This window comes from Mustela lutreola, chromosome 3 (assembly GCF_030435805.1).
Source record: "Mustela lutreola isolate mMusLut2 chromosome 3, mMusLut2.pri, whole genome shotgun sequence".
Lineage (NCBI taxonomy): Eukaryota > Metazoa > Chordata > Mammalia > Carnivora > Mustelidae > Mustela > Mustela lutreola.
In genome coordinates this window covers 26,399,997-26,425,904 of record NC_081292.1, presented here as the reverse complement: position 1 = coordinate 26,425,904, position 25,908 = coordinate 26,399,997, and the positions used below count along the sequence as shown (strand labels likewise).

At 32.7% G+C, this 25,908-nt stretch overlaps 1 protein-coding gene across 2 annotated transcripts in view; it reads right to left on the bottom strand.

Annotated features, from left to right (window-relative positions):
- Positions 1-25,908, bottom strand: part of CSMD3 (CUB and Sushi multiple domains 3) — a 1,244,673-nt gene that overhangs the window by 58,501 nt on the left and 1,160,264 nt on the right. For both annotated transcript variants that reach the window (XM_059165746.1, XM_059165745.1), the window contains 7 exons: positions 25,730-25,876; positions 23,215-23,403; positions 18,235-18,420; positions 16,504-16,698; positions 12,636-12,809; positions 5,637-5,810; positions 2,246-2,419 (listed from right to left, as the gene is read on the bottom strand). In XM_059165746.1, the coding sequence (XP_059021729.1) occupies positions 2,246-2,419; positions 5,637-5,810; positions 12,636-12,809; positions 16,504-16,698; positions 18,235-18,420; positions 23,215-23,403; positions 25,730-25,876 (1,239 nt within the window). The remainder of the gene's footprint in view (positions 1-2,245; positions 2,420-5,636; positions 5,811-12,635; positions 12,810-16,503; positions 16,699-18,234; positions 18,421-23,214; positions 23,404-25,729; positions 25,877-25,908) is intronic.

Sequence of the window (25,908 nt, the reverse complement as noted above, 5' to 3'; positions counted from 1 at the left end):
TTCCAGGAATAAATGCATGGGCTACATAGATAATGAAGTGAAATCCGTGTGGTTGAAAAGAGAAAAAAAAGGAAAACATTTCTGCAAAAACTTCTGAACAATAGTAACTCCCTAAGTATTGCACTGAGAACGGATATAAAGAATGATACCTTAAGCTATAAACCATAAAAAATGTAGTAAAATCGGGGTGCCTGGGTGGCTCAGTGGATTAAAGCCTCTGCCTTTGGCTCAGGTCATGATCCCAGGGTCCTGGGATCAAGCCAAGCATCAGGCTCTCTGCTCAGCGGGAGCCTGCTTCCCCCTCCCTCTCTCTCTGCCTGCCTGTCTGCCTACTTGTGATCTCTGTCAAATAAATAATAAAATATTTTTAAAAATGTAGAAAAATGTAATTTGGTTGTATTTTATCAGACAATGTAAAATACATCATACCTCTTTGCAAATGGGAAAACAACAAAAATCTCTTTAATTTATTTCTATAGAAAAATCAATAAAGAAACCCCCAGTGTTGGCATCACAGTAAATGAGGACTTGGTCTCTCCAAAAATATGAAAAAATAAATGTCAAAGGTAAGTTCCCTTAATTATAAAGTAAACCAGGGTGCCTGGGTGCCTCAGTGGTTTAAGTCCCTGCTTAAATGGTCTCAGGGTCCTGAGGTCAGCCCATATCCTGCTCTCTGCTCAGCAGGGAGCCTGCTTCCCCCCCCTCTCTCTCTGCCTGCCTCTCTGCCTGCTTGTGATCTCTGTCTGTCAAATAAATAAATAAAATCTTTCAAAAAATTATAAAGTAAGCCACAAGTAAAATGATCTTAATGACTTTTTATATGCAGCAATAAAATAAGTACAAGATAATAAAGCTAAGCAGTTAAAATAAAACTTGGTAACTCCTTATTAGACACATTGCCAGGGGCAAGGGAAAGAAGCAAAAATAATGTTTTGGGACTTCATCAAGATGAAAAAATTCTGCACAGTGAAGGAAACAATCAACAAAACTAAAAGGCAGTCTACTATTTAGGATAAAATATTTGCAGATGACATCTGATAAAGGGTTAGTATTCAAAATCTATAAAGAACTTACCAAACTCAACATCCAAAAAATAAATAATCCAGTTAAGAAATGGGCAGAAGATATGAATGGACACTTCTCCAAAAAAGACATGCAGAAGGCTTACAGACACATGACCAGATGCTCAACATCACTCATCATCAGGAAAATAAGAATAAAAACCATGAAGAGAGAGAGATACCATTTCACACCTATCAGAATGGTTTAAATTAACACAAGAAACAACAGGTGTAGGTGAGGATGCAGAGAAAGGAGAATCCTCTTGTACTGTTGGTGGCGATGCAAACTGGTGCAGCCACTCTGGAGAACAGTATGGAAGTTCCTCAGAAAGTTGAAAATAGAACTACCCTACGATCCAGCAGTTGCACTACTAGGTATTTATTCAAAGTATACAAAAATATGGATTTGAAGGGGTACATGCACTCCGATGTTTGCGGCAACATTAAAAACAAGCCAACCTATGGAGAGAGCCCAAACGTCCAACAACTGATGAATGGATAAAGAAGACAAGAGGGCGTGTGTGTGTGTGTGTGTGTGTGTGTGTGAGAGAGAGAGAGAGAGAGAGAGAGAGAGATGGAATATTACCCAGTCACCAAAAAATGAAATCCTGTCATTTGCAACAAGGATAGAGCTACAGTGTGTTACACTATGTGAAGTAAGTCAGAGAAAGACAAATACCGTATTATCTCACTCGTGTGTGGAATTTAAGAAACAAAACACATGAATATCTGGGCAGGGGAAAGAAAAGGAGAGAGGGAAACAAACCATAAGAATAGAGAACAGACTGAGGGTTGACAGAGAGAGGTCAGTGGGAGAAGGGCTAGATGGGTGATGGGTATAAAAGGGGGTACTTGTTGTGATGAGCACTGGGTATTGTATGTAAGTGATGAATCACTGAATTCTACTCCAGAGACCAATATTAACCTGGATGTTGACTAACTCAAAATTTTTAAAGCCCCCCCCCCAAAATATAAAACCTGTTAATTTTAACTTTTAAGAACATAAGATAAAAATTAAGGAAAAAGGAAAGTCTAGCTAATGAGAGAACATCAATATTAAACCCTTTTTTTTATTAGCTGAAAACGTTCTATTATTCTGCCCAAATTATTTCAAATATTGTCATCTATGTTTACAAATACCCATTATTACCACGCCCTTAACGGGAATATAATTAGACATTTACCTTTGCACACTGGTGGAGGATGGCTCCACTGTCTATTGGCCTGGCACTGTGCCTTTGTTGGCCCTTGCATAATGTACCCAATATTGCAAGAGAATGTCACCACATCATTAAAGTTGAATCCATTGCCACTTGTTCTTCCATAAATTGGACTACCAGGGTGACCACAGCTAACCGCTATTAGCAATGGGTGGGGGAGAGGAGAAGCACAAAGCAGAATATTTGGTTATCCGTTATCACATGAGAGTTATGTTTAATCATTTCAAACAACACTGAAAGAAGACCACTTCTATGTGAAAATATATTTAAAGTAATTTTGCTCTTGCAAGGGAACAATTTAGAATGCCAAAATAGTCTAATAGAATAAAAATATTATATTAGTAAAGAGACACATATTTATAATTGTGATCATTTCATGCAAGCATGCAAGTGGTGCAGAGATGTTTAAAGTTTCATGGGACATTTTTATTCCCTCCCTCCATTTATTTTGTTTTTGTTTTGGGTTTTGTTTTTTGTTTTGTTTTGTTCTTTTTGTTTTGTTTTGTTTTGTTTTCCAGACAAATACTGAAATTTGAAGAAATCTGGGAATGACAAGTTCATGTCACTAGTTAAGAAGCAGAAAGGAATGAAACTGAACCTATCTCCCTTTTCTAGTCAAGTTTAAGAATTGAAGGTCCATAAAGGCAGTGTGTTGTATTTAATTTTGAAATAGTTTAATGTTATTTATACAATTAATTTTTATGAAGAGTACACTGTCAAACAAAGTGTGCTTGAAATGTTAATGTGGCTATATATTATAAACAATAAAAATAATGCATGATGTAGTAGCATTCTCCTTACTATTCTGAGATACCATTACTAACACTCTGTAAACCTGTCAATTGTACTGGTTTATTTTCTTCATAATTGAAACTCAGTAATTTAGCACAATTTTGCTTAGAAATAATGTATCATATAAATTATTTAAATGTTTTTAGGGCTGTAGTTCTATTCTAGATTGTATTTAGTGCTAGGCTTTTCCCAAACACTCTGTATTTCTGTGAACTGTTTCACTGCATCATCTCACTCTATTATAATCAGAGCAACTCCAGTAATAGTGCTTCATAATTGGGCACAGCGAAAAACCACAGTCATTTTTAGTACTTTTGAAATGACCCAAGAGCAATTATTTTTTCAGCTGTATTGTTAATGTCAACCTACTCACTTGGAAATTTAACTGCATCTTATTCTTGTTAAAATTATCAATAAAGAAACCAGTTTTACCCCAAGGACCAATTTTCTTTTATAGTCTCAATTATTCAACAAGAAAAACAGTGGTATTAGTTGGCTATGCCTGAATATAAATGAAAGGGGAAAAAATCTAGGACAGACCCACGCATCATGTGCTGACTTTAAATCATCAGTCTATCTGCAGTCGCATGTGCACATGCCTACATGGGTGTGTGCACACACACTCCCCCTTAGAAAAGCAATATTAATTATTAACTCTATGGTCTATTATTCTATTAAATTTCAACACCTGGAAATATTTCCTGTGAAACTAGAATTTCAATAAATATATGTTGTTTGAATAAAAATGTGACAATGGAATCCATAAATATGGATGTAATTAGTCACAGACTAAATGAAGTATTTCCTGCAAATCCATGCTAAAAGTCCCATGCATTATTTATCTGAAGCCTCCAGAATCTCTATAGTGTGATCATATGATGCTATAATTACAGCTTATTTACAGTGTTTATTCTCATTTTCTAACACCAATTTTAATATAAATGTCAGTAATTGTGGATGGAAATGATTGGGAGAAAGATAAAATAAGGAATACATTAATAATTGCCTTCCTTGTCCAAAATAAGATAGATTGTGATATGAAACACTGTGTGTTGGTGGAGATTCAGTGGATTGAATAAAATAAAAGAATTTGTAAAAGTATAAGTAAATTAAATAAATAAGTAAAAGGTTTGGATATCAATATTCAACTCTATTCTTATTTTTGTGCTATTACAGTCAAAATTAGATGCACAATGGGAAAATCCATGCCATACACAGAAACCACAAAGCACAGCAACAATATTTAAAATATAATAACAAAAAACTTTTATTTTATATTCCACTTATTTTTCATGTGAGAGTTAATAAGTAAATTCACTTAAAAGTTAAGATAGATATTTGTTGAACCAGTGAGAGATATTATTGAAATAATTTCCAAATTACATATTGTTATACATTTTTGTATATATTTTAAAATAGTGAAAAGAGGGACGCCTGCATGGCTCAGATGGTTAAGCTTCTGCCTTAGGATTGGACCGGGTCACAATCTCAGGGTCCTGGGATCAAGTCCCACATCAGTCTGCTGGCTCAAAGAGGAAGCCTGCTTCTCGCTCTTCCTGCCGCTCCCCCTGCTTCTGCTCTCTCTCTTCACCCCTCCGACAAATAAATAAATAAAATCTTTTTAAAAACTTTAAAAAAATAGTGAAAAGAGTGCTGTAAAACAAAATTTTAAATAAATCTTAAATATTTCATATAAACTTTTATGAAAAATATAATTACATCAGATGTGTAATCTTCATGCATTTAAAAATAATATGGATTTTGAAGCTAAAAGGAAAGATCATTATAGAGGCGCCTGGGTGTCTCAGTGGGTTAAACCTCTGCCTTCAGCTCAGGCTCAGGTCATGATCTTGGGGGTCCTGGGATTGAGCATGACATGGGGCTTTCTGCTCAGCAGGAAGCCTGCTTCCCCCTCCCCCTCTGTCTGCCTCTCTGCCTACTTGTGATCTCTCTTTCTCTGTCAAATAAATAAATAAAAAATCTTAAAAAAAAAAAAGGAAAGATAATTATAAATACCTTTAGCCATTCACTTTATATATATGGGAATTAAAGACTAGAGAGATTAAATGACCTGCATTAGCTCATATGATCAGTAATGGAACTGAAATGAGAACAGTAGTTCTTCATATCATGTCGTACAAGTTTTTTCCCCACTAATTACACTCCATTAGGATCTGATTTTGATGTGACAGCTATAGCATCATAATTATTAGGAAAAAATTATCCAAAGTATTTTCACTACAAAAAGTTTCATAATATCACATCATGATAATATTGATGCTGCTGCACAGTGATTTCAGAAAATCAAATTCTTGTTAGTTAAATTTTGTCAGAAATATACCTTCTATATAAGAATATGCATTTATAAATATTATATATTCATATTAAATACTAGTATAGCTGAACTTAATTTCTTGTCCTTATGCTAAAACATAAATAGTAAGACACCCTAAAACTTTCTTGGCTTTATGGATTGTTTTATATATGTGTATCTTACCTAAAAAAAATATTGGTAATTATATGAGACCAGAGGCTTCTAATTACTTCTGTCATGCTTACTTACGCACACAGGATGGGAGCTGACCAGACCAATTGTGATCCTGTTGACATATTCTCACTGAAGAACCAATCAGTCGAAAACCAGGATTACATTGATAAACAACTGTGTCTCTGTATCCATAATTTTCTCCAATGACTTGACCATTCACAATGAGCTCTGGAATTCCACAGTGACCCGCTGAAATGGGTCAGAAAGTAATATTTTTAATTTTTTGATTTAAATTTTATTTTATATTTTTAAATATATATATAACATTACTAAACTTTTAAAGTTTATTTACAAGCATGCTACAAATAATGCAAACATGATAAAATGACATAAAGATAACTACAAGATACTCAGCAAAATGTCAAATATTTGGGAATTAAAAGAAAATGTTACTTCTATTAACACCTGGGTCTAAAAGTAGTTAGAAAACATTTCAATCTGTGTAGAAATAAAAAATATATCAAAATTTAAGGAATGCAGATAAATCAGTGATTAGTGAAAAGATTTACAGTGTTAAACACTTCCATTGGAAAGGAAAAAAAAGATATATAATCAATGAGTTAAGATTCTATCTTAAGAGGAAGAAAAAGAAGAGCAAAATAAAGAAGAGAAAATAAAGCCAAAGTAGATGAAAGGCTATATTGCAGATAGCTACAGAAATCAAAGAAATAGAAAATAGAAAACAACAGAGGACATTACGTAAGCTAAAAATGACTTTCTTTTAAAATAGCAACAAAATTGCTAACCTCCTAGCTAATTCTATCTAGCATACACAAAAAAGAGAAAACAAAATTATCTGTAACAGAAAGGAATGAAGCAATACCACTACAAGCATACAGGAATGAAAAGAATAAGGTAATATGAAGGAGAGATTTATGCCAATGCATTTAACAGTTCAGAAGAAAAGAGCAATTTGAAAATTATATACAAAAACTAACACAAGATAAAATAGAAAATATGAATAGTCCTTCATCTGTTAAAGTACTTGCATTTTTTTAAAAAATTATTCATTTTAGAGATAGAGAGGAAGAACCAGTGTGTGTGCTCATGGAGCAGGGGAGGGGCAGAGGAGGCAGGAGAGGGACAAGCAGACTCCACGCTGAGGTAGAGCCCAACCTACCACATGTTGTAGAGATCATGACCTAAACTAAAATCAAGAATCCCACATTCAACCTGTTGAGCCACTCAGATGCCCCCCTCCCCCTCCCTTTTTTTTTTTTTAAGATTTTATTTATTTATTTGACAGACAGAGATCACAAGCAGACAGAGAGGCAGGCAGAGAGAGAAGGAGGAAGCAGGCTCTCCGCAGAACAGAGAGCCCAATGTGGGGCTCAATCCCAGGACCCCGGGATCATGACCTGAGCCGAAAGCAGAGGCCTTAACCCACTGAGCCACCCAGGTGCCTCTTCCCTTTTTTTAAATTAGCTCCACACTCAGCAAGGAGCCAATGTGGGGCTTGAACTCATGACCCTGAGATCAAGATCTGAGCTGAGATCGAGTTAGATGCTTAACCAACTGAACTACCCAGGCACCCACAAAAGTACTTGAATCCTTAAACAAAATCCTTCCCATAAAAATGACTCAGGCTTAAATGTTTATACTGTTTTAACCAAACATTTACACTTACAGAACATAGAAAAGAAAGGATTATTTCTTAGTTTTATGAGGTAATCACAGGCCCAATAGTAAAACTGGAAGACACATGAAAAACCAATATCCTTCATGAAAACAGAACTCCTTAAAATTTTAGAAAAACCAATCTAGAAACATACATAAAATTATCTGCTGTAATTTGAGAGAGTAAAATGGTTAGTGCTATAGTAACAGAGTAAAGGGGGAAAATATTATTTTTTAAAATATTTTATTTATTTATTTGACAGAGAGATAGTGAGAGAAGGAACACAAGGAGGGGGAGTGGGAGAGGGAGAAGCAGGCCTTTCCACTGAGCAGGGAGCCTGATGTGGGGCTTGATCCCAGGACCCGTGGATCATGACCTGAGCTAAAGGCAGATGCTTAATCACTGAGCCACCCAGATGCCCCAAAATATGATTGTTTCAATAGATGAAGAGAAAGCATTTGACAAAATTCAGTACCAATTCATGATGAAAACTAACAACACATTTAGAATATAAGGGAAATTTTCAAACTGATAAAGATATCTGCAGTATTATGATTTATAGTAAGAAGTATGTATTTGTTCTTGGTCCCTGTTTCTGACACAGAGCTCCTAAAACTCTTGGAATTTCCTAAACGATAAAAGAAAAAAAAAAAGTGTCTTGTTATATTAACGAGGTGGCTTTTAGATCTCATCTAAGTTGGGTATCAGTGGAGCTAATGATTTAATCAATCATGCCCAGGCAATAAAACCTCCTTAAAAAAATCAAAAGCCCAGGGTTCAGAGAGCCTCTGGTTTGGTGAATACAAGAAGATTCAGGAGAGTGGGGGCCTCAGAAAGCATGGAAGCTCTGTACCATTCTCATATACTTTGCCCTATGTATCCCTTTCCATTTGACAATTCCTGAATTACATCGTTTTGTAATAAACCCTTATCTACTAAGTAAAATGTTTCTTCTCTGAGTTCTGTGAGCCACCCTAGCAAATTAATAAAATCCAAGGAGGGGTTATAGGAATCTGTGATTTAGAGACAGTCAGAAGCACAGGTAATAGCATCTGTAGGGGGAACAGAAACCAGTCTTAACAGACAGAACATTTAGGAATGCCTGGGTTAAGTATCTGCCTTTGGCTCTGGTCAATCCTGGCCTCCCCACTGAGTGGGAAGTTTGCTTCTCTCTCTCTCTTTACCCCTCCTCCAGCTTGAGTTCTCTTTCTCTTTCAAATAAATACAACTTTTTTTTAAAGGCCATTTATTTACTTGAGAGAGAGAGAGCACAGAGGAAGAGAGCATAGAGGAAAGGGAGCACAGATTCGATGCTGAGCAGAGAGCCCAACATAGGCTTGATCCCAGGACCCTGTGACCAGGACCCAAGCCAAAGGCAGACGCATAACCCTCAAATAAATAAAATCGTAGGGAAAAAAAAAAAAAAAACACAACAACACTGAAACTTTAACCTAAGGAATCTGATGCTATCTCTAGTTAGACAGTGAAAGAATTGAATGTAATCACAGGACACTCAGTCAGTGTCCAGAGCATTGCTTACTGTTGAAAATAGAGTCTCCAAATGCCAAAAGACATCTAAGAAAAACCTCCAGCTGATATATTCACCAGTGAAATACTGAATTCTTTCTTTCTCATATAGGGAATAAGACAAGGATGACCAGTTCTATTTAACGTTGTTTGGTCAGCCCTATGCAACCCAAACATTCATACAAAGGTAGAAAGAAAGCATAAATTTATGAAACAGAAAAGTAAAATTATTCTAAGGTCAGATGATATATATACAGAAAATCTTATTTTAAGAAAATCCTAAAACTAATAATTTAGCAAGTTTTCAGGACATTAAATATTTCAAATAATTATATCTTTATATATTAGCAGCAAACAATGTGAAAATATAAATTAAATGGAAAATGTAGCTAAAAATGAACAATTTCACTTATAATATTAGAAACATACTAAACATTCTCAGGAATAATTTTAGCAATAGACTTAAATAATCTCTATGCTAAAAATACAACATATTACTATTGCAAAAAAATTGAGGACCTAAATAAATGAATAAATATACTAATTATCATGCTTATTAGTTGGAAGACTTAACGTTGTCCAATTCCAATTCTCCTCAAATGATGTATGGATTCAATGTGATCCTGATCATAATTCTACTAGATATTTTTTAAAATAAAAATTTATAAGCTAAGTCTAAAACATATTAAATTAGAAAAGACATACAGTATCCAATGTTATCTTGAAAATTAAGAAAAATTTGAAAGACATACATAAAAAATTTCAAGACTTAGTATAAAACCTATCCAACTAGTAGTGTCAGATGCCCTGCTAGAAAAAAAACTAGACCTCAATTTTACTTCATTCATTATACATACAAGAACAAATTAAATCAAAGATATAAAAATAACACCCCAAACTATGAAACTTCTGGAAGAAAATAAGAAAGAAAATCTTTGTGAATTCTGACTGAGTAAAAGTTTCATAAACAAGATACAGAAAGCAATAACCAGAAAAGACAGACTTTAAAAAAATCTAAAATCTCTGCCTATTAAAAGAAGAAATAAGTAAGCAAGTTACAACCTGTAAGAAAATATCTGTAAATGCATAATAATGAAGCCCTTATCACCAGAATATACAAAGAATCCTATAATTCATAATAAAAGCCAATTCAATATAAAATATATTTCACCAATTCACAAAGGAAAATTTACAAATGGCCAAAATGCTCAAGAAACTGTACTCCATCAGCAGTCATCAAGACAATGCAGATTAAAATGTTATAAAATACCTTTATGCACCCAATGGAATGGATAAAATTAAAAGACTGGCTATACCACATGCTGGAGAAAATGTGAGACAAGAACTCTTCTGGGAATTTTACTCCTAAATCTTTAATAAAAATGAATACATATGCTCACACAAAAAATTTTACATGAATATTCATTGCAGCTTTTTTCATAATAGCCCAAATCTGGACAAGGGTATGGTGTCTATCAATAGGGGATTGACCAACATGTGGCATATTCATATAATGGAATTCTACTCAGCTCAGCAATTAAAAAAAAAATAGTGATACACACAACAACATGGAAAGAAAATGAAAGAAGTCTTACACTGTATATAATTTAGAATTCCATTCGTATGGATTTCTAGAAAGGGAAAACTAACATATGGTAAAAAAAAAAAAAACAAAAAACAAAAAAAAATTATTGTCTTAGGGCTGGAGGGAGCTGCAGATTGGCTGTATGGGGCCATGAGGAACCTTTTGAAGGTTCTGTAACTACAAAGTGGTTTAAGGTACACAGTTATACATATTTGACAAAACACATCTCATTTAGGACATAAAATCCATTGTATACATATTTTGCTATGGTAAAAAAGAATTAAGAAGAGCAAGAAAATATTAAACTCCTGGAAATGATATGCATGCTGTAATGTTTAGCAAAAAAGTGCACTGAATTCTGCACATTACTTTCAAATACATCCAAAACAATGAATTGATGGATTAGGCCTGGAAGGATAGATAAGATATGTGATAAGCAAATCTGACAAAATGTTAATTGTAGAATCTAGGTGGTGGGCATAGAGATACCCACATATCAAGTGTCATTGTCAAGTGTTTCAGTTGAAAAACTGAAAAATTCCTATTAAGATGCTTAGGGACTAGGAATAAATGCACTTTATTTAGAGAAACAATTATAAGCACATAATAATGGCCATTAGTAGCCAAAAGTGTCTGTGGCTATAAGAATAAGGTTTTGTTTTTTTTTTAAACATGAGCATGACTGGACTACATTAATCCTTAAAGTTAAGTTCAAGATTCTAGAATTTACTTGTTTGGCAATTACATTTTTAGAGTTCCTATTAGATGTCAACACTACTTCCTCTGCAATGGATGACGATGTCTTCATAGACTGAGAAGCAATATTTTCTTAGAAATCTTCCTGCTATAGCCTGTCTCTTCAGAAAACAGAATCAAGATTCTAAACAGGTAAATAAAACCACTCTCTATATACAATATTCAATAAATAATACACAATGTACAGTAACAGTTCATTAGGGCATAGAGCCACAAAATATGGTAGATCAAAAATTCAGATTACATATATGTGTTCAGGTTTATATGTAAACTAAGTAACCTCCAACTGAAATCTGCATAACAAAAATCAGTTTGGAACTATTAAAAATATTTTCATTATTTAATCCTATATAATTATATAAAGACTTAAATTTGTACCATTTTTTATATAATAGTCTTATAGCATATTCAAATATACATGCTTTTATAAAGAAACCATTGTTGCTAGGCTTCCAAGTGTACTTATTAACAAATATGCTTGGGCGGGGGGAAAGGATTTTAATCAAAACCTGTGGCTGTACCTTTTTAAGTTTGAAATAATGATTGCATTAACATGAATATAGTCAAGCTTATAAGCAAAACATTGTGAATCCAAATTGTTATAGACATTTCTGTCTTTCCTTATATTCTTAAATATAGTAAATATTTATAGACAAAACACTGTCCATATCTAGCAATACTCTGTTCATAATAATCCACAATTTTTAAATTAGTAAACAAAAAGATTACCTCTTATTTCCAAAAGACAAGTGAATAATTATTAGAACAATTTTATTATGCCCAATTCAGTACTTGTTGTCATATCTTGAAATCATTTTGGAGAAAAATAGAGCATAAATTATATATTCTCTTATTATTAAAAAATTATTGAAGTCTTTGGAAAAAGATAAAGCATATATCAGAATATTCTTTTAATAATAAAGGAGGAGGGGCAACAAGAACTAGCTAGTTCAGTTTCTTTAACTGAACAGGTTTTCAAAAAATGAATTAAAAAGCCCTAAGGGGAAAGAAATTCTATTTGCCTAAAATCAGGTTTGAAAAAATATATTTTTAAAAGTTTAAAATAAAGTAATATTACACATGTTAAAATCTTATGACATTAGAAGGGAGAAAGACTTTAAATGTGGAAATCGTCTTTCTCCTTCGATCATTACCTTAAGCCAATTCGTGAAAGGAGAACTGACTATGGTTTAGAATGAATTAACTGCTACGTGATTTAATCCAGCTGAGTATGCAGACATATAATTTTCAGCAATTAGTTTTCACCTTTTTATTTTCACATGCCTGGAAGAAAATGTGTCTCTCCTTAATGACATAAGATTCTCATTTGAAATACTAGTTGATTAACTTTAAGAGTTATCTGTTCAATAGTTTTTCTAGCATGAGACATTTTCAGTTAAACATTTTCTGGCTAGGTCTTTACTGAGTGAATATAAATGATCATCTCTTGTTATAGAAAAAGGGCTCCCTCCTTTCCAGAGGTGGAGGGTGGGGGTGTGGTTGCTTAAAATGATTCAAAAATCTGTACCTAGGCATCTGGTTTCAGATCCACTCCAAAGACCTGAAGAAAGGCATTCTCGAACTGCAGAGCCCACGAGCATGAATCCGGAATCACAGGTAAAGATGGCCGTGGAGCCATATGAAGTTTGAGTTCCAATCTTATTTCCATTTGGAGGTGTAGGTAGTTCTCCACAGGAAATAACTTGAAACAAAAACAAAACAAAACAAAACAACAACAAAAATGCTTGAAGACATAGTAAATGTGTCCTTCTAACAAAATATGCTTTTAACATTTTGAATTCTCTGTGATCTGACATATTCACAACTGAAATTGACATTTACAGGACATGTCTGGATAAGTGTGAAAATGCAGAGAAAATACATGACATACTTTAAAATCTATCATCTTTGAGTTCTCTTAAAACCTGAGTGACAGCAACAAGTAATGAAGCTATTTTTGTATCTTCACTTAGCCAATCTGGTCACTCAGCAGGTTGTCATAAAAGAAAGAAATTTACAAGGTGAAGGACTTCCGTCATTTTGACTTACCTGGGCCAAAGTTTCCTCTTTAATCTGAAACAATGCTAAAATAATACAGGAATATCTCACTTTACTATACTTGGCAGATGTTGCGTCTTTACAAATGGAATGTTTCTGACAACCTTGCGTTGGTTGAATAAGCCTATCAGTGCAATTTTTCTGACAATATTTGCTCACTTTGTGTCTCTGTCACATTTTGGTAATTCTCATAATATTTCAAACTTTTTCATTATTTTTATATTTGTTACTGTGATCTGTGATCAGTGATTACCACTTGCTGAAAGCCCAGATAATGGTTAACATTTTTAGCAATAAAGTATTTTTTAATTAGGATATGTATATAGTTTTTAAGCACAATGTTATTACAGTATAGTGTAAATATAACTTTTATACCAGCACTGGGAAGCCAAAAATTTTATTTGACTTCCTTTATTGCAGTATTAGCTTTATTGTGGTGGTCTGGAACTGAACCCATTATATCTCTGAAGTATGCTTGTAATTACAAGTAATTTTTGTTGAGATTACCACAGTTGATAAAGAAATTTACATGTAAAATATCATTTGATTTTCACAAAAACCATTAGAATGATATTTCACATTTTGTTTGCAGGTTTAAAAAAACTGAAAAAGAGATTGACTCACTAAGTCATTTAGAACCCAGTTCTTATAACGCCTTCATATTTAAAGACTGCGAATGAAATGTCTTTCTTGAATTAAAAACAATAGTGGATAATGTTTATTGTGTGTTTATTTTGTACCAGACACTATTACCAGTGCTGTAAGTTAAATAATTCTCAAAACAACCCTATGAGGTAGGTGGAGTCAATGTATGAATTGTATGGACTAAGATAGGAGCACATAGTAGTTAAGTAACTTGAATAAGGTTTCAAAGCCTATAAATAACTAAATCAAAATTAAAACCCTCTGGTCAGACTCCAGAATCACATACTTAGCCACCAGCCCACATGCCAACTTTCACATCGAGGCTTTATGTGCCCATTGAAAATTTGTAAACTTTGGGACGCCTGGGTGGCTCAGTTGGTTGGGCAGCTGCCTTAGGCTCAGGTCGTCATCCCAGGGTCCTGGGATCGAGTCCCACATCGGGCTCCTTGCTCGGTAGGGAGCCTGCTTCTCCCTCTGCCTCTGCCGGCCTCTCTGTCTGCCTGTGCTCGCTCACTCTCTCTCCCTCTGTCTCTGACAAATAAATAAAAATCTTAAAAAAAAAAAAAGAAAATTTGCAAACTTTAAATTGCTGCATATAAAATTTTAAATGTAGTGATTATTTTGAACTAATCCTTCAACAATATTTTGAAGTAGCTATACTTTTATTAATATTAGTAATACTAGTATTTATATTATTTTAATTTAAAAGATCAATAAATAATCAGCAAAAGCACTATTCTTTCCATTTTCTCAGTGAATTTCAGTCCTTAGATTCCTCGTCTTTCCCCCACTCTTATCTGTAGATAGGGACCTCATTTTTTTTTTTTTTTTAAGATTCCATTTACCCATTTGACAGAGAAAGATCAGAAGCAGGCAGAGAGGCAGGCAGAGATAGAGAGAGGGAAGCAGGCTCCCCACTGTGCAGAGAGCCCAACACGGGACTCGATCCCAGGACCCTGAGACCATGACCTGAGCCGAAGGTAGCAGCCCAACCCACTGAGCCACCCAGGTGCCCTGATAGGGACCTCGTTTTATCTCTTAAATTCTCTTAAATTCTTCAACATCATAGGTGATCCCTTAAACCCTTCTACATCATCACAGAAGAACAAGACAAACATTTGTTGAATGCCTGATTAAATTAAAGATTTTATTGTAGATATTTTTTTCCTAGTTCTTTGAAATATCTCTATCCCATGTGCCTGTATAATGAAATAATACTGGAAAACAACAGGCTAGAAGCAAAGAAAACTCCTAGGAGAAACTGTGAAAGAAGCAGCAAAAATTTAGAAATATAGATACCATATTTTTAGAATATCATAATTATAGTTTTGACATCTATTTTTGATGTCATTTGATTTTAATTCATCAATATGATTATCTTATAAAAGAGGGCAAACCCTTTATATGGATATTAAAAATAGATTGTAAAGTAGAATATTCATTAGTAAAATAATAATAGATACTTGCATACTTATTACACAAAGACCATTGTTTGCTGTTAAAAGTCTTAATCATCATAATCATAATCCTATTTAGATTTCTGATTCCTTTATTATTTATAAATTATGAGTGTTTATATCATAAATGCCATAGAGTTGTGTTGGACACAAAATGAAAGAATGAATTTTCAACCTAGCATATTTCCTGGCACAAAGTAAATGCTTAATAAATGTATGGAAGGAAGTTCAATGGGACTACATAATATTTCATCTGAATGTCCTATGCTCAGTTAACTTATCTGTATTAGACACTGGCCATTTATATTAAAAGAATGCATGGGAAAAAAAGAATGCATGGAAATAGAGTAACAATATGCTCAATTTGATTCAATAAATAAGACATTGGCCATTTATATTAAAAGAATGCATGGGAAAAAAGAATGCATGGAAATAGAGTAACAATATGCTCAATTTGATTCAATAAATATTTACTAAGGTCATGCTGTGAATAAGGTTCTAGCTGATATTTTCAACATAACATACCATTAAATCTTTTTAATAACTACAAGGTAGGTATTGTAATTTTCCAGCTTAAGAAATTTAGGATAAGAGAAAATGAACACCATATAATATGATTAAAAGCCAGAGAGTATAGTCTGGCTGCTTGGATTGAGTCTCATTTCTTCACCATTTTTAGGTTTTGTGAGTTATGTAAAATGATTAAACCAGGGCCCAGTTTCCTTTTTTGATAAAATAAGTATAATAACATCAACTACTTCATAAAATTAGAACTAAGCAAAAAGTGAATTAATACATGTAAAGGGCTAAAAGCAGTGCCTGCCTAGCAAGTTATAAGTATACAATAGGCATTATCAAGTTTACTGTGGTTAAGTGATAGATTTAGAATCCAAACACAGGATTTCTCTATCTAAGCTTGTACTTTTTTCATGAGAGTTTACTCAAACAAACAAACAAACAAACAAAAACTTACAAAATTTTAAAATTTAATGTGAATAAATGATCTTTTTAATAATATTATCTCATTATTTGCTCTAGTGTGTTTGGAAAAGGAAGTGACCAAGCAATTCAATCAAGTGGGGAGAGTATGTGTTGTAATGAGCACTGGGTATTATATAAAACTGATGAATCACAGACCTGTACCCCTGAAACAAATAATACATTACATGTTAATTAACTAAATTTAAATTTAAAAAGAATAGCTTATGAAATAAATTTAGCTGAGTGAATACTTACTTTGGCAATATGGTCTTTCATTTCTCCAACTCCAGGTACCATTAGGAAGACATTCAATAGAAGCAGGACCTAGTCCATGATAACCAGGATCACAGCTGAAGACTACCTTAGTTTTGTATTCATAATGGGAGCCATTCACAATTCGCCATCTTCCATGTTCCAAGGTAAAGGAATTGATACTCGGACATGTAACAACTATACAAAAACCAAGAACATAAATGTTAATCAGTCATGTCTGTTCTACTTCTTAACTGTATCTTGTATCTATTCCAACCTCTATATCACCACTACCTTAATCCATTCACTATTGTCCTTTAGCATTTTAAAAATTTATTTTCCATGTTAATCTTTTCTACTCCCCTAGCTCTGTGGTATTGCTGACAGTTCCTTGAATATGTTATACTATTCCACACTTCAAAAATCTGTGTACTATTATTCTATTTACCCAGAATCTTTATTACTGCCTTACCTCTACCCTCTTCTTCCTTTTTTTTTTTTGTATTACCATTTCCAAATTTATTCCTTAATACAGAAAGACATGAACTGTGTCTTAGTGATGAATCATTCCAATTATATTAATTTGTTAAAATTTTTTCTGTTCTTTGAAGCTGATTTAAAAGTATTCTTTTTGAAGTCTTTCTTCACAATTTCTATGAGATACAAATGACAGGATGTAGGAAAAAGGACACCCTTGTACAAGCTGGTGGGAATGTAAACTGGCACAGCCATTATAGAATATATATGTAGAGCCAGTAAGGAAGAACCTCAAAATATTAAAAAGAGGACTACCATATGCTTCAGCAATCCCAATCTGGGTATATATCCAAAGGAAATGGATTCAGGATCTCAAAGTGATATCTGCATACTCATGTTCATTGCAACACTGGTCACAATAGGCAATATACAGAAACAACATATTCTCATTATTCAGAAATTTTGGGAGGACTGTATTTTGAGGAAATCTGTTTTATGAGAATAGGGTAATTGTGCAAGAGTTGTGTTATACACACTTTGGCTAATTCAAAAATTGTTCAACGTAAGATAAACAGAAGCATTATTCAATACCTATGTTGAGACTACACATAACAACTTTCATTTTAAAAGAAAAGACTACTAAATTGAAAATTAGTATTGAGAAGAAATAAATGTAATATAAAGACAAAAAGACCTTATTTACACCACCATTTTTCCAATTTTTTTTGCTACTATATATTTTAACAGAACGATTTAATGTCACCATTAAATAATATTCATTTACCTATTATAGTAGTAATGAAAGCAATGGGAATATTTTTTAAATCAAGTAACCTGAAGAATACTGATGAAAGCTAAAGTTATGGGTCATCTTACCAACATCTTTTGCCCTTATAAAAAAATCAGAGCTGAGTGTATTGGAATATAATTTTACGAATTATAAATCTTTAAATGTTTTTCAAGGACATATACAGAAAGTTCATGTTGACTGATGGTTGAATTTTACAAAATAAGCGAAACTATGTTATGTAAAATAAAATTCACTTTATTTTTTTGACATAAATGTTCTGGAGTTTATGTCCTTATACTGTCTTCTAATTGTTCATATTACAAGACAGCTTAATTAACTTTTATTCCCTCTTAGACATCACATTTCATTTCAGGGATTAGTTCTAAAATTTGAACAATACATAATCTTTTAAAGTGTACAAGATGCCAATAGAAACACAAATGATACCATTACTTTAACACACATACCAACACAGCGAGGGGTCTTGTTATGATTGCTCCAAGTTCCATCTGATTGACATATGGCAGTAGTAAGTTCCTTAGATGATAATCTATATCCATCATTACAAAAATAGGTAACTCGGGTTCCTACCAAATAGTCTGTTGTGAGTATTCCTCCATTTGTCGGAGCTTTAGGAATCCCACAGGAAATTGCTATAATGAATATATATACAAAATCATAGAAACAGAAAAATACTTAATTTAGTAGATAAGTCTCTTAAATTGTAAATCATGTAAAACTATTTGGGATTTATTAATTCCTCTGAAACAACTTCAGAATATCTCCTAAAAAAAGTTTTCCTGAACCATAACTTTTTGAATAATTTATTTCAAACTCCTATTGAATGCGTTTTTTTTTTTGATTGGTGAATCCATACATTATTAATGCTTTATGTCTGTGTTTCTTACTTGGTTTCTTTTCAGCATTATGTCAGCATTCATACAGATTAATAAGAATGAAAATTGGGTAAATAGAGAGTGTATGCAGGGCTAATCTATAACTGGGCTACCACATAGCAAGTTTGGTTAATTAATTTGATAGATAATTATTAAGGATTATAAAGTGCTGGTAACTAATACTCATCATGACTTTGGCCAAAAATATAACACATGGATGCATAGATTTATTTTAACTGAAAGCTAGATATTACTTTGTCTTGGGTCCAAATTCTATGTGCTTCGGCACCATCCATAGAATATCATGTGATCAACATGTTTAATAAATATAGGGCCTGGACATATTGTCTTAAAACCTAGAATGAATCATCCTGCATTTCATTGATATGTCTTAGATGTCTTGGTTTTCATCTACAATAGATCTGATTCAGGTGAAATTAGTTTTTCCATAATGTGATAATTACAGTAAAAATTTTTATTTACTTTATAGTATATCAGGTATTTTCACATCTCATAAATTCAAATTACTACAGATATACTCGAAGATTGATTGATTGCCATCTTTGCTCTACAAATACATATTTGCTTTTCCAAAAACAAAGAAAAAAACATAAGCTTTAAATGAATATATTTGGCAGCAAAATCCTGATTAAAATGAGATTATTTTAATCTTTTATATCATGTTCATAGATGTGTAAATACTTACACATATGTCTGCACAAAAATTAGTGTATTGATTATAGGTACAGTTCTACAACAAGCTATGTAACATCTGGTGTATTTTCTGTATTACCTCTATAAAATCAAAAAAATTTCTAAATTCTGAAATATATAGTCTTCTAGGTTTCCTATAAAATACAGTACACTTATAACTACATTTTTCTCTTATTAAAGGAATTAAGAAACAGAAATATTTTTTAATAATTTTAACATTTACAGACTTGTGTTCTAGTTATTTATCTTTCATTTCAACCTAAAATTATTTCAACTTCTTTTAGAAAACCTACCACTTAGGTGTTCAATGTGAATTTCACTATGAGGTTAAATATCTTAGTGAAATCTATATGAAATTCACAAAATTGAATGGCAGACTCCTTACTGGTAAATGGTTTAATCTTTTATAATCTGATAACCTGCAAATTATGAACAGAAAAGCATAAATATTGATTTAATAAATTATATAAGCAATGTCATATAATTATGTTATTATCCCTGCTATCATGTTGCAAACATAAATGGTTTCCTGATGTCTGCTCAAGCAATGTTGATATTTCCACTTAGGACTTTTGGGAATTTCAATTTGTAATAAGTCGTCTCCCTACTGAACCCTACCAAAGACAGTATTTACTGATTTGAAAAAAAAAATCAACCATACATTATTGGAGTAGTGTAGGTTGAACTTAGACCAAAGTAGAAAGGAAATAAAGTTAAAAAGAATAGGTTCCACATATGTGGTTTGTATAAAATGGCTATATTTTAGACCTAAGAAAACGACAACAAGCTCAAATGATAGGATGACAACTATGCCTGTGGGTAGATTACAACTGAACTTCTCAGTTATAAAAAAAAAATCAATTTCCAAAGAACCATCATCACTGAGTGGTTGTCACAGAGGCTTCTCTACAGAACTCTCAGAATAGCACAGATTAAAAGTGAGGCAGGGAATGCAAAGCAACTATTTCTACATAACACTATACAATACCCAACTGCATAGTGGGATGAGACTGGTTCAATTCCTGAAGGAGAAGAAATCAATGAAGGATATTTGATGTGTAGACAAATAGATAAAATACCTGTCCAAACCCAACTAGAAATAGCAGACTAAATTTTCTATCTTTTATTGTGTTCACATTGTGTAACGGTTGCTGAAGTAAATATATGTGAAGATGCATAAGGAGACTGAAGAGATAAAAAATAAAAATGACTGAAGAATGTAAAACAAACATGGAACAAAACAAAAATCTGCAATATGTGAATAGCTCTTCCCAATGACATTTAACCAGTTCATTTAAATTAACTGTGTTTCAAATACAAATAGGCCACATATAACAAAGGTTTTTATCAACTAATCTTTTAAAATTGTTTCAGTAATAATAAAAGATCAATTTTGGAAATGGTTCCTTGAATTGTAAATATGTTATCATTTTACTATGCCAAATATTTTAAACTGCATTTTGATTGGACTATTCTAATTATAGAACAATATTAAATCAAGAACAATAAAAAAAGAATGCATATGTGTCATATTATATACCAAAACAACCAATGACATTATACTGCTGACTAAACAAAGCAACTTCAAAATTTCAGAAAGTTTAAGATATTTCTTATTTCAACCAATATGCAATTGTTTTTTTACTAAAGTTTCCTTAAAGGTTATTATATATATATATATATATATATATATATATATATATATATAATTTTATATATCTAAGCAATCACTACATAACTGAAATGTACTAGTTCAAAGTCTGATCATTTTTTTTAAAGATTTTATTTATTTATTTGACAGATAGAGATCACAAGTAGGCAGACAGGCAGGCAGAGAGAGAGGAGGAAGCAGGCTCCCCGCTGAGCAGGGAGCCCGATGCGGGGCTCGATCCTAAAACCCTGAGATCATGACCTGAGCCAAAGGCAGAGGCTTAACCCACTTAGCCACCCAGGTGCCCCAAGTCTGATCATTTTAATATTTATCTAAAATATATATGATTTAGATGGTTACTATTTATATATTTTTTAAATTCCCATGATGCTGAAATTATAAGATCAAAGATGCTTTTCCAAACCAGTTCTGGTAAATATTAAGAATTTGTGAATACTGGGGCGCCTGGGTGGCTCAGTGGGTTAAAGCCTCTGCCTTCGGCTCAGGTCATGATCCCAGGGTCCTGGGATCGAGCCCCGCATCGGGCTCTCTGCTCAGCAGGGAGCCTGCTTCCTCCTCTCTCTCTCTCTGCCTGCCTCTCTGCCTACTTGTGATCTCTGTCTGTCAAATAAATAAATAAAAATCTTTAATAAAAAAAAAAAAAAGAATTTGTGAATACTATTCATTAGTCAAAGAAAAGCAGATGTTTTGATATTTTATTAAAATACATCTATTCAACAGGAAGTCCGCTTTTTAAATGTTGGTGAGCCACTGTGGTTATAACTTTTCACAGAATTCTAATAAGTGATTAATATTTCCTGCATCAACAGGAATCCTCAACAGAACAAGAAAACAATAGAAAACAGAACGAGGAAACAATAGTCCTTTTATTTCTCATTTATTTATACATGCCTCTGAGAGTTACCTTTCATGAATTAAAATTATAGTTTAACAGATAAAAGAACCCATTTTGGGTGTTTGGTAATATCTATGCTTATTTTAACTTGGTTTTGTTCAATTTTAAATTATAATTGATCAATTTTATATTGTATTTGTTTTACATAAATTCCTTCTGATAAGTAGATTATAGGTAAGACCCATTACTTATTAACTGAGAATATTCTGCATTTTTTTAATTTGAGGATTCATAGTTGTTTGGGACACCTCTATAATGTGGGTAGAATAAATCAAATATATTTCACATGGAAAAAATAATGTGATATCCTAAATATTCAAAACTTTCAAAGTCCAATGATTTTGAGTTTCTTGTATAACTGATGTTGCACTTGTCTTTATGACTATACCTAGTTAAGAGACTATTCTTTAAAAACAAGATCTAGTCCAAAGATCTAAAATGTGCCATTTGTTGAATAAGAAGCTTGTCATTCTGTTTGCTGTAACAAGATACAGTGTTCTGGCAGTGCCTCAATTGTTAACAAAATACAAATGAAAAAGAAAGATCCCTGTCAAGTTAGCTAAACAGTGAAGAAAAAATGACATGGTGTCTGGCTACATTTTAAATTTGTTGCTCTGAGAGCACGTTTTTGCATGCTCAGAGTGAAAGTCTTCAGTGACCCTGCCCACTCTTAACACTCTTTTCTTTCTGCAGACTCCATACTAAAGTAATCTCAAGATCTGGGTCAATCATTTTCCCATAGCAAAGTAATGGGAATGGTAGAAGTATGAGCAAATTGTGATGGGGGGGTGGATTACCTGAGTGGCTCATTTGGTTAAGAGTTGGACTCTTGATTGTGACTCACATCATGATCTCAGGGTTGTGACAGCAAGACCCATATGGGGCTCTATGCTGGGCATGGAACCTTCTTAAGATTCTCTCTCTCCCTCTCTTTCTGCCCCTCCGACCCCCACTTATTCATGTTTGCTCTCTCTCTCTCTCTCTCTCTCTCAAATAGCAGTAATAATAATTTTTAAAGTTTATGCAAGTGTATGAATGTTTAGAGTAAAGGCATTAATCACATAACAACAAATGAAGAATAATAAAACAATGTGTCTCACTCTTCTCAAATTTATCATTCTGCATTTTTAATTCTTATTTTCAAGAAGGTCATCTGCAAAATTCTTTTCAATGTTTATATTTTTGGAAGTTCCAATGATCCAAATGCAAAAGTTAAACAGAATTACTCTTTTGTTAATGCGTTTTTCCATTTGTGGATAATATACTTCACCTTGACAAGCAGGGACTGGTGCATCCCAGGCGTGATACCCATAGGAAGACTTCCTGCACACAGCACTGCTTTTCCCAACAAGTCGGAATCCTCGGTCACAAGCCCAGCGGACCACACTATTAAGCTGTCCACCTGTCTGACTGATAATGTATCCATGAGGTGGAGATTCTGGTGTACTACAGTAGAAAGCTTTTCAAAAGACAAAAGAATCACTGTATAATTAATGAATCAGAAATTCTTCCCAATCCAGTATTGTAATTACCATCTGTGCGAATTTTACTTCCTATGAACATCATAGAATTTTTTATCCTCTTGAATATCCACTGGCATAACTTTCGGGAGACAAAACTAACTGAACTTTTTATCATCACAGAAGAGGTCTTCTGAATTGAAATACCCATATTTCTCTTAACACCCTGGTGGTTCAAAATCTACAAATATTTCAGTGAATTTTGGAAGCTGGACCTCTTGTAAATTGAAGGACCTAAATGCCACAGTCTTCGTAGTAATATTTGAGAGCATGTTGTTTACATGTAACTTTGAAGTTATTTCTAGACACCTATATCATGTTAGGTCATGCATTTCACTTGGATTGATGTCTAAATAGACCCCCCACATCCCATAATCCTCTCTCCAAGTTTATTAAAGAGTTTCCATGCTGTCAAAAATGCTTACATATGGTGATAAAAATGTCAATAAAATAAAACTTTCTTCATCTTTTGAATTCTGAAATGTCAAAAGATAATGTCAAATGGCTTTTTCATATATATGTACTTTTAAGACTATTCAGCCGGGCAGGATCTATTTACCCTTTGAAACTTCACTGTATTCATCCGAGAAAAATAAGATGTTAGCAGTAACTAGAAAGAAATAGATTGGACTTGGAATATATATGTCATAGCCTGTTATTTCTAAAGAAAAATATATAATATAGCAAGCTACTCTTGGGGTTAAAGTGGTGTTTTCAATATATTTATATCAAAATTTATCACGAATATCAACATAAATAAGGATTTAGTATATACTATAGTCAATTTAATGCTTATAATTGATTTGAATAATTTCCCTTTAGGTTGTTGTGATCATTAAAGCTACAATTTAATGTGCTGATTTTTTTTTAGGTTTATTCATACTTTATACTTTTTTTAAAATTTTTTATTTTTTATAAACATATTTTTTTATCCCCAGGGGTACAGGTCTGTGAATCACCAGGTTTACACACTTCACAGCACTCACCAAAGCATAATGTGCTGATTTTTAAATTCCATCTTTGGGTACAAATTTAATAAAAAGACATTTATATTATACACGTGCTAGAAATAATTTCAAATATGAAAAAAATTAATGATGACTAGGGCATACATTTGAATTTTTAAAACATTTCTTCTTTGCATGCCTATAATATTTTTAAATCTATTGTAGGACAAAATTTATATATATAATAGTAGTGAAAGGTCAGTGACAAGTCAATTTTAAAATGTAAAAGACAAATTGCTAATAAATTAAAATCAAATTATCATCTTATAGTTTTAAAATAAAAATAGACAAAAATTACTTTATTTGAATACTATATATGCAAATTTATATAAATGAGTAAATATGAGAGTATATTTTAAGAACTAAAATTCAAATTTTTGAAGACCAGCGTCAGAATTATTTATAAAATATTTATGAAAGTAATTTTCAGTTGAACTGATTAGCCATGACCACTGGCTTGGGGAAACATGGTCCAAGCACTGTACAGGAAAGAGATGCCTAATTTGTTCTAAAATATCCTGTTATTGAGCACATACCCATGCCTCTGACATGACTTAGGACGGGAAAAAAAGGAAAGTAACTTTTGCACAATGACTATTTATACACACTTACTCAACAAGAAAAGAAAACTAGTGGCTTAGTATCATTACACCTTATAAACAGGAAGACATATAGAAAAGTTATTTCATCTTGATATTAAAAAGGATTTTCAGTCCATATCTTTCTAAATACTACTCAGTGAAAAGCATTAAGGACAAAACAATTCTTTTTTTTTTTCCAAAACTAAAGGTTTTTTATGATGGGTTAGTCATGTCCGTTTTAACATTAGCAATATCATAAATAGGTGGATAATATCAAAATCAAAGCTTTTTGCCATTTTATGTTTATTTTTTGTTTAACCTTCTTGTATAAAAGGTTTATTAAATAGGTTAGATAGACACACTTGAGCAACAATTTTGTGAGAATGCAAGGGAAACAAATCTATTGGGAAAAAGCATTAAAAATATCAGAGTTTAACTTATGTATAAGTCATCAATATCCTAAATGCTTTTAATCCTTTCAAAAACCCCAAGAGGTAGGATTATCATGACCATGGGGACACAGACACAAGATTACATAAACTGCTCAAGAAGCCTTAGTGGAGGAGCTGTGGTTTAGATTTATGTCTAATTGAATAATGTCTATGTTTGTGCTCTGTAGCCACAACCAAACCGAGGAAGTAAATGAGATGTGTACTGAAGTTGTAAGTATCACATACCTATATATCTTATCCGGAAACCTTTTTTGTTATTGCCATGATCTGCTGACCATTGGAGAAATACTTCATGACCATTGCTTGTTACATTAAAAGCAGATGAGTAATCTCCACTGAGGGAAATAAGCACTGGACTTTGAATATTTGGTCCTTTAGAAAGAAAATAATACAATTTAAACATA